At 38.6% G+C, this 15,403-nt stretch overlaps 1 protein-coding gene across 5 annotated transcripts in view; it reads right to left on the bottom strand.

Annotated features, from left to right (window-relative positions):
• The window catches only part of VPS8 (VPS8 subunit of CORVET complex), a 315,789-nt gene that overhangs the window by 297,289 nt on the left and 3,097 nt on the right, over window positions 1–15,403 (bottom strand). For 4 of the 5 annotated variants that reach the window (XM_079921327.1, XM_079921325.1, XM_079921329.1 and 1 more), the window contains exons 2-4: window positions 10,208–10,458; window positions 9,345–9,413; window positions 3,348–3,478 (exon numbers count right to left, since the gene is read on the bottom strand). In XM_079921327.1, coding sequence (XP_079777453.1) covers window positions 3,348–3,478; window positions 9,345–9,413; window positions 10,208–10,360 — 353 coding nt within the window. In that variant the 5' untranslated portion in view covers window positions 10,361–10,458. Of the gene's footprint in view, window positions 1–3,347; window positions 3,479–9,344; window positions 9,414–10,207; window positions 10,459–15,150; window positions 15,172–15,403 lie in introns of those variants that run through there. The other variant, XM_079921328.1, reaches the window with a different exon arrangement.

The raw sequence follows: 15,403 nt of genomic DNA, 5'->3' as shown, positions 1-15,403 counted from the left end.
GAATAGAGACTTAAATGTAAGACTGGACACTATAAAACTCTTAGAGGAAAACATAGGAAGAACACTCTTTGACATAAATCACAGCAAGATCTTTTTTGATCCACCTCCTAGAGTAATGGAAATAAAAACAAAAATAAACAAATGGGACCTAACGAAACTTCAAAGCTTTTGCACAGCAAAGGAAACCATAAACAAGACGAAAAGACAACCCTCAGAATGGGAGAAAATATTTGCAAATGAAGCAACTGACAAAGGATGAATCTCCAAAATATATAAATAGCTCATGCAGTTCAATATTAAAAAAATGAACAACCCAATCCAAAAATGGGCAGAAGACCTAAATAGACATTTCTCCAAAGAAGACCTACAGATGGCCAAGAAGCACATGAAGAGCTGCTCAACATCACTAATTATTAGAGAAATGCAAATCAAAACTACAATGAGGTATCACCTCACACCAGTTAGAATGGGCATCATCAGAAAATCTACAAACAACAAATGGGTGTGGAGAAAAGGGAACCCTCTTGCACTGTTGGTGGGAATGTAAATTGATACAGCCAGTATGGAGGTTCCTTAGAAAACCAAAAACAGAACTACCATATGATCCAGCAATCCCACTACTGGGCATATACCCAGAAAAAAATATAATTCAAAAAGACACATGCACCCCAATGTTCACTGTAGCACCATTTACAATAGCCAGGTCATGGAAGCAACCTAAATGCTCATCGACAGACAAATGGATAAAGAAGATGTGGTGCATATATACAATGGAGTATTACTCAGCCATAAAAAGGAATGAAATTGGGTCATTTGTTGAGACGTGGATGGATCTAGAGACTGTCATACAGAGTGAAGTAAGTCAGAAAGAGAAAAACAAATATCGTATATTAACGCATGTATGTGGAGCCTAGAAATATGGTACAGATGAACCGGTTTGCAGGGCAGAAATTGAGACACAGATGTAGGGAACAAACGTATGGACACCAAGCGGGGAAAGCCACGGTGGGTGGGGGTGGTGGTGTGATGAATTCGGCAATTGAGATCGATACGTATACACTTATGTGCATAAAATTGCTGACTAATAAGAACCTGCTGTATAAAAAGATAAATAAAATAAAATTCAAAAATTAAAAAAAAGAATCACATTGTATACCTTAAATCTACACAGTACTGCATGTCAATTATATCTCAATAAAGCTGAAAAAATTTAAGTTATTTATTTGTAGAAGAAAGTGATGAACAGGTTAATATATCCAGCCATGGCCCCTATCCCACAAGAGTTGACAACCTAAAGAAGACAGCACTGACACAGGCAAAATTTAAGAAGTCGAGGAAAAATACACCAACAACTTAGCCACATTAAAGTTACACATGAATTCAATAAAGTATTTACATTATGCTTCCTCCACTTCTCTTTCCTTTTCATGTGCTCTCCAAGAATTTGGAAGGTGAAAAGCAGCCAAAATGAAGTTATATAGGGTTAGAAGTCCTTTTCCCAAATCTTTAATCATCTCTGTGACTCTCCTCTGAACCCATTTCAAGGGAATGCAGAAACACTGGAGCTGTCCTTAGAGAGCAGGAGGAAGGTGGTGGAGGGAGGAGGGAGGGAACAGAAAGGTGGTGAGGTAAACCAAGCCTCACATTTCCACCACAGACACTGTACCAGGGGTGATGTGTGCACCCTCTAAGGGCTCTCCTGCTTCTGGGTGTCCCCGGCTATTATTATAGCTTCCTACTGTGTGTACAGAAGACAGTCGTCATGTCATCCACCTTTTTATCCTCTCCCCTCAACAGTGCCTAAATATTCAGGATCTAGCAAGCATTTTATTTCCACCTGAGTGGGCCTTCTACTTCCTATGCAGAGCTTCAGCAGGCCATACTGTATGCAAGTGTGATTTAAATGAATGCTTAACCAGAGAGCCCAGAAATAAACCCACACACCTATGGTCAATTAATCTTCGACAAAGCAGGCAAGAATATAAAACAGGAAAAAGACAGTCTCTTCAGCTATTGGTGCTGACAAAGTTGGACAGGTGCATGTAAATCAACGAAGTTAGAACACACCCTCTCATCATGCACAAAAATAAACTCAAAATGGCTTAAAGACTTAAACATAAGACATGACACCATAAAACTCCTAGAAGAGAATATAGGCAAAACATTCTCTGACATAAATCATACCAGTGTTTTCTTAGGTCAGTCTCCCAAGGCAACAGAAATAAAAACAAAAGTAAACAAATGGGACCTAATCAAACTTACAAGCTTTTGCACAGCAAAGGAAACCATAAACAAAACGAATGGGAGAAAGTATTTGCAAATGATGCACCCAACAAGGGCTTAATTTCCAAAATATACAAATAGCTCATACAATACAACAACAAAAAAACAAACAACCCAATTGAAAAACAGGCAGAAGACCTAAATAGACATTTCTCCAAAGAAGACTTAAAGATGGCCAGTAGGCACATGAAATGATGCTCAACATTGCTAATTATTAGAGAAATGCAAGTCAAAACCACAATGAGATACCAACCCACACTGGTCAGAATGGCCATCATTAAAAAGTCTACAAATAACAAATACTGGAGAGGGTATGGAGAAAAGGGAATCCTCCTACACTGTTAGTGGGAATGTAAGCTGGTGCAGCCACTATGGAAAACAGTATGGAGGTTCCTCAGGAAACTAAAAACAGAATTACCATATGATCTAGCAATCCCACTCCTGGGCATATATCCGAACAAAAGTATAATTCAAAAAGATACATGCACCCCTATGTTCATAGCAGCACTATTCACCATAGCCAAGACATGGAAACAACCTAGATGTCCATCGACAGATGAATGGATAAAGAAGATGTGGTACATATATACAATGGAATACTACTCAACCATAAAAAAGAATGAAATAATGCCATTTGCAGCAACATGGGTGTAACCAGAGATTATCAATACTAAGTAAGTCAGAAAGAGAAAGACAAATACCATATGATATCACCTTTATGTGGAATCTAAAATATGGCACAAATGAACCTATCTATGAAACAGAAAGAGACGCAGACATAGAGAACAGACCTGTGGTTGCTTGGCAGGGGCGGGGAATGAACTGGGAGTTTGGGGTTAGTAGATGGAAACTATTACATATAGAATGGATAAACAGGTCCTACTGTAGAGCACAGGGAACTATATTCAATATCATGGGATAAACCATAATGGAAAAGAATATGAAAAAGAATGTCTATATATGTATAACTAAGTCACTTTGCTGTACAACGGAAATTAACACAACATTGTAAATCAACTATATTTCAATTTAAAAAAAGAAGAAAAAAATAAAAGGATATTTACCTTTTTAAGTTGGTCCTGTCGCCACTATCTGAGCTTGCCACAGACGAAGTATCATAGGAGTGAGAATCAATAGTATCAATATTTAACAATGTAGGATCTTCAAGAACAAAAGAATCATCTTCATCATCAGTCTAAATTAGAAGAACATGGATAAATAAATTCAAAATTCCAAATACTCCATAAGTCAAATAGGCGTTAATGGGTTTCTCCAAAACACTCATATGCTTATTCTGTTTTTCACCCATTTTTCACGCATTGCTGTTGACCAGAGAGGCATAGTACAGAATTAAATTACAACTCTAGTTATCTCTCCCTACAAAGAGTTCACTCCAAAAATTTCTTTCTTGTAGCTGGAAGAAGTAGGAGCAGTTATGCATATTATTGTTAGTTGCCAAATATTTCTTAAAATTCTAACGTGTATAGATGCTTTACTAGTTAACTAACAGCCAATGGCTAATTGAAGAAAATAAATACCACCTGACTATAGATAGTTTACCTTAAGAAATATGACAAGCAGACAGAAGAAAGGCATTCTGGGTTGGAAACAGCATGTGCAAACACAGTGATTTCATAATCGGAATTTTGCCCATGAAAAAGGAAGTAGTCTAAAATGAATGGAGTATTTGAGTAGGAGTTGGAGGTGATCCTAGAAAGATAAGCTGGGATCCAAATTGTAAAAGTCTTATATTCCATTAAGCTAGGTGATAGGAGGGCCCTATTTGTCCACCACTGTAACCCTAGTGCCTAGTACGATGCCTAACACATAATCAGTACTCATTTACTTAATAAATTAATGTACTATATATAGTAGGCAGTGGGAAGGCAACTGAGATCTTTAAAAAATGTACACATGATGGGAACCATGCTTTAGAAAGATAAATGGGGCAGTATGAAGATGGATGAGGGTAGAGGGGGAGACAGGCAGGGAGACTAATAAGAACCAGCAAGATGGCTATTGCAATGTCAAGGAAAGACAGGAGAGTTCAGTCTAGGAATGCAGCAGAAGGGGTCAAGAGAAGGAATAAGGAAAGAGACATTACTGAAGTAAAATCCAAAATTCCTGGTTACCATTTAAACAGTGTGTTTTGAGGGGTTGGGGGGGTTAAGAAAGAAGTCAAAGAAGATTCCAAGGTTTCCAGCTTGAGCAACTAGCTGATACTACTAACTGAGATAAGAAAGCAAAAAGAATAGCAGATAAAGCAGAATGAGTTTAGCTTTGAACAAGCTGATTCTGGGCAACAGACATTAAAGAAAAAAGTTCTGATCTTACCTCCTCTTTCAGCTGGACTACCTTCTGCCTTATCATTTCCATTCATATTCTTAAGAGAGCAGAGCAGTCCATACTCATTACCTCCACTTTCTCCACCCATTACCAGCTACTGACTACTACTCTTGCTGAAGTTACTAGTCAAATCCACCAGCCTATTTTCCGTTAGCATGCTCTTGTCCTGTACGCATCACTTAACACTACTGGCCATGCCCCACTTCTTGAAACTTTCTCTTCCCTTGGTTTCCAATACATCTCTTTGCTACTCCTCCAACTTATGTGGCCTCTTCTATCAGTCATGTTCTCTACTTGTCCTCAGCCCAACCTTTAAGTGGTGTTGTTCCCCAGGATTATATTCTTGTCTCCTCCTACTTCACACACTTCCTACATGAACAAGCTAATCCATACTTATAGTTTCAAGTATGATGTCACGCTAATGACTCCATGCTAATGTCATGCTAATGTATCTTTAGTACCAACATTTCTCTCGCAGTTTAGGCCATATTTCTGACTGTTTTTCAGATATCTCCACACACAAGATTGCTAAGAACAGGATGAGGGTTAGCAAGGAGCTACTGTGTTACCTGAGAGCTGTACAAGAATGGAAGGACTGCCATAAGGAAAGGTAACAGAAACAATTTATAAATAAGAACTGCAGCACCAAGGTCTTAAGCAAGAGAATCAATCAGGATCTTATCTGATTTTCTTAAGCAGCCAGAGACATAATTAAGGAAAACAGATTAGCTAAATTAAGCCAGGGTTGAGGCTTACAGGATAAGCGGGGGGGGGGGGGGGGGGGCGGGAAATGAGGAAGAGAATTGAGGGTATCAATAAGGCTGAATTTAAAATTACTAGCTACACAGTAGAGCTATCAATTCTCACAAATTGATGTGCAAAATCTACATAAGCCTATCAAACTTCAGCTGGGGTGTATGTGTGTGTGTGTGTAAACTAGTAAAGTGATTCTCAAACTTACGTGGAAATGAAAAAGACCAAGAATAAGCAAGGCAATCTTGAAGAACAACAACAAAGCTGGAAGATTTGAAACTGTTAGATATCAAGACCTATTATAAAGGTTCAGACATCAGAGTGTGCTATTGGGGCAAGTATAGAAAGACCCATGAAATCACACCAACACATATATGATCACCTGATTTAAAACAGAAGTGACACCGCAGAAAAGAATGGTGCTCAGTAAGTGCTGCTGCCTCATACCGCACCCCATCACACACAAAAATTTCAGATTAATTGCAGATCTAATGTGAAAGGCAGAACAATGAAGATTTTAAAACAAAATAAGATAGCATCATCATGACTTTGGAATCTGCAAAATTTTCTTCAACTGGACGCACCAAAAAACTAATCATAATGGAAAAATTTAATAAGCTGAACTACTACTAAGAACATCTGCTCATCAAAAGAAACCATTGAGAGTGAAAAAGTAACCCACAGAATGGAAGAAGATATTTGCAATACATATATCTATTAAAAACTTATATCCATCAAATATAAAGAACTCTTATAAATAAGTTTTTTAAAAATCAATTGAATAGAAAAGTGGGCGAAAGACATGAAAAAGCAATTCACAAAAGAGATATCCAAATGGCCAGAACATACGAAGGTACCCAAATTTCATCAGTCTTCAGGGAAATTCAGATTAAAACTATGATGTGATATCACTACACACCTACAAGTATGAATGGCTAAAGTGAAAAAGAGAGAAAAATTCAGAAGTTGATGAGGATATGGTAACCAGAACTTCCATATATCGCTGTAGGAAGTATATATTATCACAACCACTTTGAGGAACCTGTGGCAGTATCAACCAAAGCTGAACATGCCCATACCTGGTGACCTAGCAATTCTACTCTTAGGTACATACCCAGCAGAAATGTGTGTGTGAGTGCGTGTGTATGTATGTGTACACATGTGTGTATGTATCTAAAGATATGAATAAGGATATTCACAGCAGCACTCTTCATAGCAGCCAGAAACCAGATATTATAAAACTGCCCATAAACAGTTGAATGAGTAAATAATGGTATATAACAAAGAATTTTATACAACAATGGGAATGGATGAACAATTGCATGCAGCAAAAATATGAATAAATCTAAAAACACAATATCGAGGGAAGTAAGTCAGATGCACAAAAGCACATACTGTATAATTCCATTTATATGAAGTTCAAAGCAGCCAAGGCAGTCAATGCCGGTAGAAGTCAGGATAGTGATTATCCTGGTTGGGTACTGAAGGAGCACAAGAGGAGCTTCTGGGGTGCTAGTAATGTTTCATTTCTTCATCTGGACTCTGGTTACACAGAGCATTCTGTTTGTGAAAATTCACCAAGCAGTACACTTACGACCTGTGCACTTTTTCTATATGTATGTTGTACCTCAATTAAAAGTTCAAAAGAAATTTCTGGCTGCACAATCCAACAGTAGAACTGAAGTGAAGCCAGGGCTACTCTCAGACACTGGGAGACTAAGAAGGATCAAGAGACTTGGTCCTGAAGAGGTCAAAGAGCACGTTTAATGGAGGTAAGAGAACGTGGGGGTAGGGGGAGGATTGTTAGGATTAGAGAACAAAATTTCAAAATTAAAAACCTCAGAAGTAGCATAGTTTCAAAGGATGACATGGCCTAGTAACATTATTTCATGCCCTAAATTCTGAGATTTAGGATGTCTCAGTCATCTCTTTCTGTAAAATATCTTGGATGTACACTTCTTCCCAGCACCTCGTCAGGTTGCTATTAATGAGCTTCATAGAATATATGCACCCACGTATCCTGAAGTAAGTGCTTATTTATTTACACTTTCTACTTCTGTCTTTTTTTTCTTTCTTAAAATCATTTTCTTTCATACTTCTTCCTCCTTTTTCTCTTCATAACATTCTACAACTCAAATTATTTTTACTTTTACTTATTCCCTTGCCTCGCTCCCTGGTGGTATGAAAGCTGGCCAATTTCCAGTCCTATTTCTCTCTCAAAGTCAGAGACTGTCATGCAGCACTTTATAATCCCAGCATCTAACACTATGACCCAAATACACAAGGCACCCAAATTACTGTTGAGGATGATAACAGTATTATCCTCTCAGTAAACCACTAATGACTATACTTGCTGTTACTAGTAGATAAGTAAATATTGCAAAGACAGTTTTCCTTCATTATGAACTACAGTCTCATTCATGAGCATTATTTTCTTTGCCATTATTATATAAAGATGTACAAATAGGGCTTTGTACACAGTCCTCTAAGATTATTTTTATTCTTCACTTAGTAACTGAAATAATATGTGATTAAGACCATGTTATCAAAACTGACTATAATTAATCTCTTCATTGCTAAATGAAAGATTTCCTCTATATTAGGAAGCAATAAATAACCATCACTGTAACAGGATATTCTTTCATTGACCAAAGACTTCTTTGTCAAAATTAAAAACGCTTAAGTCTTATTAACACAGATCATACATAACATTTCTGAAGTTAAAATACATTCAAAGAAACAGCGACATCAAGCTGATATTTTCAAAAAAAGAAATAAAAGATACAATTCACTGAGAAGGTAGTTTGCAAGTATAGATAAAGAAGTAATAAAGACCAGGGCCCAACCCACTCAGATGTATGGGGTCAGTGGGCATTTCTATTGAGGAAGCTTTGCATCATTATCTTTTGGAAAACACAACTATGTATCTGAAATAGATTTTAAAAATCTTTCTGAGGGCTTCCCTCGTGGCGCAGTGGTTAAGAGTCCGCCTGCCGATGCAGGGGACACGGGTTCGTGCCATGGTCTGGGAAGATCCCACATGCCGCGGAGCGGCTAGACCCGTGAGCCATGGCTGCTGAGCCTGCACGTCCGGAGCCTGTGCTCCGCAACGAGAGAGGCCACAACAGTGAGAGGCCCAGTGAGAGGCCCACGTACTGCAAAAAAAAAAAAATCTTTCTCAAATTAGAAGCTAAAGCCTCCAATGGGAGTCTTAAGCAAGTTTTTAAAGATCAAGAAGACTGAGCTGAAGAACTGTCAGCAGATGCAGGGTACAAAAAAACTGGCACACTTCACCAACATGTACTTCCACAGAGTTCCTTTATAAAGCCTTTATGATCTGCTAATTCAGAAAGGAACATCATTTCATAACTCTACAAACCTTTTTAATAGAGATGGTATTCACAAGATAAACTATGGAGGCTTCGTTTTCTTTATACAGAACAGTGATGAAGTGCATTACAAGGCTGCAGATGCTCTTTTGTATCAGAGGACGAGCTATTTGAATATCACTGGTAGAGATAACATTATCAAAACATAACACAAATCTCAAAAGTGTCATGAATTTAGTATTTCAACTCACTTACTAAAACATTTCTTTAATCTACCAAGTATGAGGCATTGTACTGGGCACAGAGATGAACAAGACATAGCTTCTGCCCTTGAGAAGCTCACAACCTAGATCAGCATGTCCAACAGAACTTTTTGCAATAATGGAAATATTTTGTATCTATGCTGTTCACTACAGTAGCCACTAGCCACATGTGACAACTGAGCACTTGAAGTGTGCCCTGTATAACTGAGTAAATGAAGTTTTAATTTTTATTTAACTGTAATCAATTTAAATTGTCACATGTGACTATTGGCTCCCATATTCGACAATGCAGGTCTAGAGACATACACTATAACCCAGAAGTATTCAAATCAATGCCATAAAATGATAGCAATCATTAGTATATACTTACTTCATTTAGTATGCTTTCCAGTGTTGGAGGAGTATCAACTTGAGGAATATCAAACTCCTTATCATCAATCTAAACAGAGAAAAGAAATTAATGCTCACATAATAATGCTTTCCCTCTTATAACTGTGAGGGCGTTTTAATTGATTAGAACCATTATCAATTAAGAGACAAACATACCACCAAATTCTTCACACAGACAGCCAACTCAATAATCTATGATACAAAGGGTCAGGTCAAAAGACTACAGACTATCCGCATATTCAGTGATTATCAAGCACAAATATGCACTGATGCCACCATCCTGACAGCCCTTTCCAGAAAGCTTCTGTTGAAGGGCTTTGGCATCTGCTTTCTTAAACAAAACAGCATTTCTTACGACAAGCCCTAATTTTCTAAGTTTAGACATAAGCCATAAGCAATACACAAAGGACTGACACTGCGTTTCTCAGTATTTCATAAATTATGGTGGTGGATGATTAGGTCAAACAACTTGTCATTAAATAGTCTCATGGCCACAAAAACCTATTAATATCAAATCAATGAGGAAAAAAATCACTGCACAAGAATTCTAAACCTACCACTAGCGCTATGATATTGAGACATCATTCAACATAGCTGCACTTCAGTTTCTTCCCCCACAAAATGGAGTATCAGGCTTGTGAAGCTCAAATGAGAAGATGTATTAAAGTGTTTCATAAACTGTAATGAGCTATACAAATGAAGAGTAATATTACTGCATAAAACTGTATAGAGATGCCTATTAATCTATGCAAAATATGATATATTTAGAGTCTTTGGATCATAAAGTACACTCTAACCAACATTTTGGTTAAACCTCAAACCTGACAAAAGCTGAATTTTTACCAGATCATTTTTGAACTCCAGTTCCTTGTCCAGATCTATGTAGGAGAATTTTGAAAGTGAAGCCTCCAGATTGAGAGACTTATTCAGTTCTTCATCAGTAGTCTTGGCACAGAGGCTCTGTTCCACATTTTCATGGTCTGGTTCATTGTCCATGTTTACTTTTAATAACTGTATTCGGTCAATCCAAGCAAGTTTTTGTTTGTTTTGTTCTGTTTTTTGGGCTTAGATCATGATGAACTGAATGATGATCTCTTTTCAAAAAAGAAAAAATATTTATCATTTAGATTTCCTCAACTGGACATTCCAAAGACTTACTGGGTCAGACTTCTGTGGAAACTGATTCTTCACTCAATCATCTGACTACAGGCAAACAGAAATCAATCCTAGGGTATGGGTTATGATATGCAGGGAGGGTTTCTATGGCAGCCCAAAGGAGGAACATCTGACTCAGGAGTCTAGGAAGTGGTCCTCCACCCGAAATCCTAAGTCTGGTGATAGTGACAGACTTGGGGCAAGCTCAGCCACTAGACCTGGTACCAACTAGATTTATGTACCTAAGAACAAGAGGGTAACTGGTGCCAAAAGCTGCAATTAACCCCTTCTTCACACTCCCAAACCTGAGCATATCTCCAGTTCTCCTTGAAGATAAGCATATAGTCCAGTTTTGTCACTGTCATCCATACAGGGCCATAGACCTCTAAGGGAACTTAGTGCAGACACAGAGGGCACAGAATGGATAGCTAGCCACTTAACAGGACACTAGCAAATCTAAAGGTTCGGATCTATTGGGGAGACAACAATGATGCCAGGATAAAATAATTCCACAGGGCTTCCCTGGTGGCGCAGTGGTTGAGAGTCCTCCTGCCAATGCAGGGGACACAGGTTCGTGCCCCGGTCCAGGAAGATCCCACATGCCACGAAGCGGCTGGGCCCGTGAGCCATGGCCGCTGAGCCTGCGTGTCCGGAGCCTGTGCTCCGCAACGGAAGAGGCCACGACAGTGGGAGGCCCGCGTACCGCCAAAAAAAAATTCCACAGCTGACTAGAGAGTTCTAGAAAGAAGGCTAGTTAAAGACAGACATTTTCAGGGAAAACTGAAATACTAAAGAAATGTATGCAATTTTTTGGTATTTTTCACAGCTCTAAATGATATAATACCATATCAAAAAGAAACAGATAATCTGGTTTACTTTAAAAGCTGTGTAGAAAACAGCTGTCTGCAAAATTTCTAGAAAACTAAAAATATTTTTGGGGAAAAAAATTATAAGTTTAACAATTACATTTGCCCTTAAATGTTTTTAGTTTGTGTTATAATTAGGCTACAAGTAACCAAACTTTAAAAAGTCCATCACTTAGCTCTTCCTGTTTAGAATAAAGAAGCAAACATATGAAAATAGAAACAATGCCATAGTAATGATGATAATAAAAACAAAGGTCATTTTGTTTTCTAGACTAGGTGTTTTCCACAGTACCCAACAACTAGCAGTAATTCTCAGTAGAAAGCTTTTTCAAACTACATACTGCCCACAGAGGGCATAATCACCACCACCACCAAACTTCCCCACCAAACGAACTTCTCTTACTCTTATTCCTTACTGAAGTGAAGGCAGAAAAAAAGGCTGAGAACCTCCGAGCCACAGAAAGAATTAATTTTTTTAAAGGGAGTTGAGAATTAGTTGTTGTTATTGTTCTTTTTAAAATAACATGCCCAGGGACTTCCCTGGTGGCGCAGAGGTTAAGAATCCGCCTGCCAATGCAGGGGACACGGGTTCGAGCCCTGGTCCAGGAAGATCCCACATGCTGCAGAGCAACTAAGCCCATGCACCACAACTACTGAGCCTGTGCTCTAGAGCCCACGAGCCACAACTACTGAGCCCATGCACCACAACTGCTGAAGCCCATGAGCTCTGGGCCTGTGCTTCACAACAAGAGAAGCCACCACAATGAGAAGCACGTGCACTGCAATGAAGAGTAGCCCCCGCTCGCCACAACTAGAGAAAGCCCATGTGCAACGAAGGCCCAACACAGCCTAAAATAAATAAATTTATTTAAAAAAAAAAACATGCACTCATGATACAATCTGAGTGTGGGAAGAGTGCCTGCTCACATTTGTATGCTGGTGAGTTTAAGGAACATTTAAAAAAAATAATAATAAGTTAAAAAATAAAATAACATGCCCAAAACTCATTAACAATTTTATCTGGTTATGGTCATTTTTTTAGTACACTTAAAATGAATTTCACTTCCTTCAATATTTCTTTTTATCATATTTTAAAAAATGAATATCTACTATGCATAAGAAAGACACGCAGACTCATGAAGACTGATTTTTCAAGAGCTGAAACCAACTTTTCTAGCTAGTACATTTGGTACATTACCAAACAGACTAATTCCTTTCACATGTTGCAGAAGATAGACTCTAACGCTCTGTCCTACAAACACATGCTATCAACTACATTCCTAGAAGACATAACTGAGGGCACTCTGTAACTGGCAACATTTGAAAGCATCTTTCCAATCTCGGGTACTAAATGTACTTCTCCTTTTGCAATGAGCCAAAGGCAGGAGCAATATTAGCGTTTACAAGCCCTTCTTCAAAGAAGACTGAATTGGCTCATGACAAATTACTTCTTAATAAAGTTCACTCTTATTTGTACCACTTAGCAAAAATGATTTCAATTAGTCAAGGAATGTTTGCAAGCATGCACAAATTTACATTCAGTGTTTCCTGAGTACAGTTAAGTTTTATTCTTACACATTTTTTTAAATAGTGGAAAAGACCACATAACAAGAACAAAAACTTTAAATGATTCAATAACCTAAAATGTTTCATTCTTCACATTTGTGTCCCCAAAATAACTCAGAAAGGAAAACAATTTTTTCCTGGTTCTTTTTAAATCTTCTATCTGGAGTTAATGAAAGGTTCTCAGAACAGCTCAGCATCTGTGAACACCAATACTGCACTGAAGAAGTTTCAAGAAATCAAGCATTCTCTGAAAAAATAACATCATCCTGCCACGCTACCCTACTTCATTTCCAACCTTCACTTCACCGAGCTCCTGTTAGTGTGATGTGGCGGCAAACTGGAAAGAACATAAACCAAAGAGTCCATTAAAACCATATTTGAATCGGGGTTTACCAATTCCTATCTATGACCTTGGTCAATTTGTCTACCCTTTCTGAGCCCCTCTATTTCTACATCTGTAAGATGAAATATTGTGGCCATTTGTGCTGTTTGCCCAGAGCATCACCTCTTGTTCTGGGAAAGCCTCCTTCAAACCATGTGGTTCTTGTAGAGGCTGCCAATCAAAAAGCCCCTGGTAACAGAGATTGCACAATATAGCCAGGGTCCTTCACCAGGATTCACTAAAATGGAACTGGTAAGGAAGAGCCATTTCCACTGTTCTTTAAACAATGCATAATAAGGCTGAGCAATATTCCCCACCCTCCACCCCATCCTGTTCTGCAGAAAAGGAGGTCATTTATTCAACACATATCAACTAAACATCTACTATGCATCTGTCACTGGAGATCTGCCTCTATCAACAGAATTTATACTCTAGGTACAAATTCTCTAGCAAGAATGAAAGCAATCTATAAACAGAAGCGGAGACGAGGAGGAACGAGTGTCCTGCTATCATTCAGGCTCCAGGTTCCAGTGTTTTATGATGTTAGCTCCAGCCACAGCTTTCTGGCATTTTGGCTACATAAGCCAACACACTCTCCCAATTTTTCTTTTTTTCGGCGGGGGGTTGGGGAGGGGAGGTGGGGGTCACTTACAATTGCGAGTCCTGACTCTTAGGAATGCAACTACCTATTTGGCAGAGTTACTGTTAAGAATAAATGATATAATGACTGTAAAGCACTTAGAATAATGCCTGGACACAGTTTAGGTTTTCAAGAAATTTAAAAGTTCCTCAAGATTTCCAAATTCTTCTAAAGTTAAAGACCCTGAAACAAGAATGTGTTAGAATGTGACCTATATTAGGCCAGGTAAATGAGGAACTCTTCCACCAGTTTTTTTAACCTTGGCAGACATTCCCAACTGTTCTCAAGTTCCAGGATCCTATTTATTCACTGACAATCTCTTCCTCCCAAAAGTGTTATATGAGACAGTTTTCAAATTACACTGAAATCAAATCAAGTTTGTCTTTTTTTAAATATACTATATCCCCCAGAAGATATCACAAAATCATGATATGAAAGCAATTTTACACATCAACTTTGTTTCTGGTCCTCCCAATCCAAGTATTTCTCTTCTTCCATTTCTTTGTTTTGTTTTATCTTCTCGTGGTTTGTTTTGTGAAGAAAAATATAATACAGAATTAACTTCTATTTGTTTTCTATTATCTTTCTCTGGTAAATGGACTCTTTTTTAACAGCTCCCCAATGCCTACAGGATAAAATTCCAAATTCTAAGCCATTCCAGGCAGAATAACAGCTCCTTTATGACTAAACTTATTATTTGTATTCAGAGTCCTTCAGGAATAACTTCGAGGACTTCCCTGGTGGCTCAGTGGTTGAGAATCCACCTGCCAATGCAAGGGACACACACAACTACTGAGCCTGCGCTCTAGAACCCGCGTGCCGCAACTACTGAAGCCTGTGCACCTAGAGCCCGTGCTCCGCAAGAGAAGCCACCGTGATGAGAAGCCCACGCACCGCAACCAAGAGCAGCCCCCACTCGCGGCAACTAGAGAAAGCCCGCACGCAGCAACGAAGACACAGCACAGCCCAAAAAAAAGAATAGCTACCACTTTCCCTCCATGTCTGCTCACACTAATTCACCTTCCCTTTCCTTTTCCTTCCATTTATCTAAATCCCTTCTTTCCATCCTTCCTTCTGGGAACCTTCCTTCCCTAAACACCCTCTGAATCCAGAATGCATGTCTTCTTTTGAACAGCAGCTTGGCACTTTCCTTATATTGATTCATTAGTTAACTTACCATGTGACTACTTCTTTTCTCCCCAGCTGCACAACAGAAATGGGGCCAGGTGTTTTTGTATACTCCACATCACTGGGCTCACTGACTTGCATAGCTAGGCAGACATTCAATAAATATCTGCTGATCAACACAAGAATTGGAATGTAAGAATAACACCTGTGTTGCAAATTAAATATACCAGTTTTTTGTTTTTTGGGTTTTTTTGTTGTTGCGGTACGTGGGCCTCTCACTGTTGTGGCCTCTCCCGTTGCGG

The sequence above is a fragment of the Stenella coeruleoalba genome (assembly GCF_951394435.1).
Source record: "Stenella coeruleoalba genome assembly, chromosome: 5".
Classification (NCBI taxonomy): Eukaryota; Metazoa; Chordata; class Mammalia; order Artiodactyla; family Delphinidae; genus Stenella; species Stenella coeruleoalba.
This window is presented reverse-complemented; position numbering and strand designations above follow the sequence as displayed.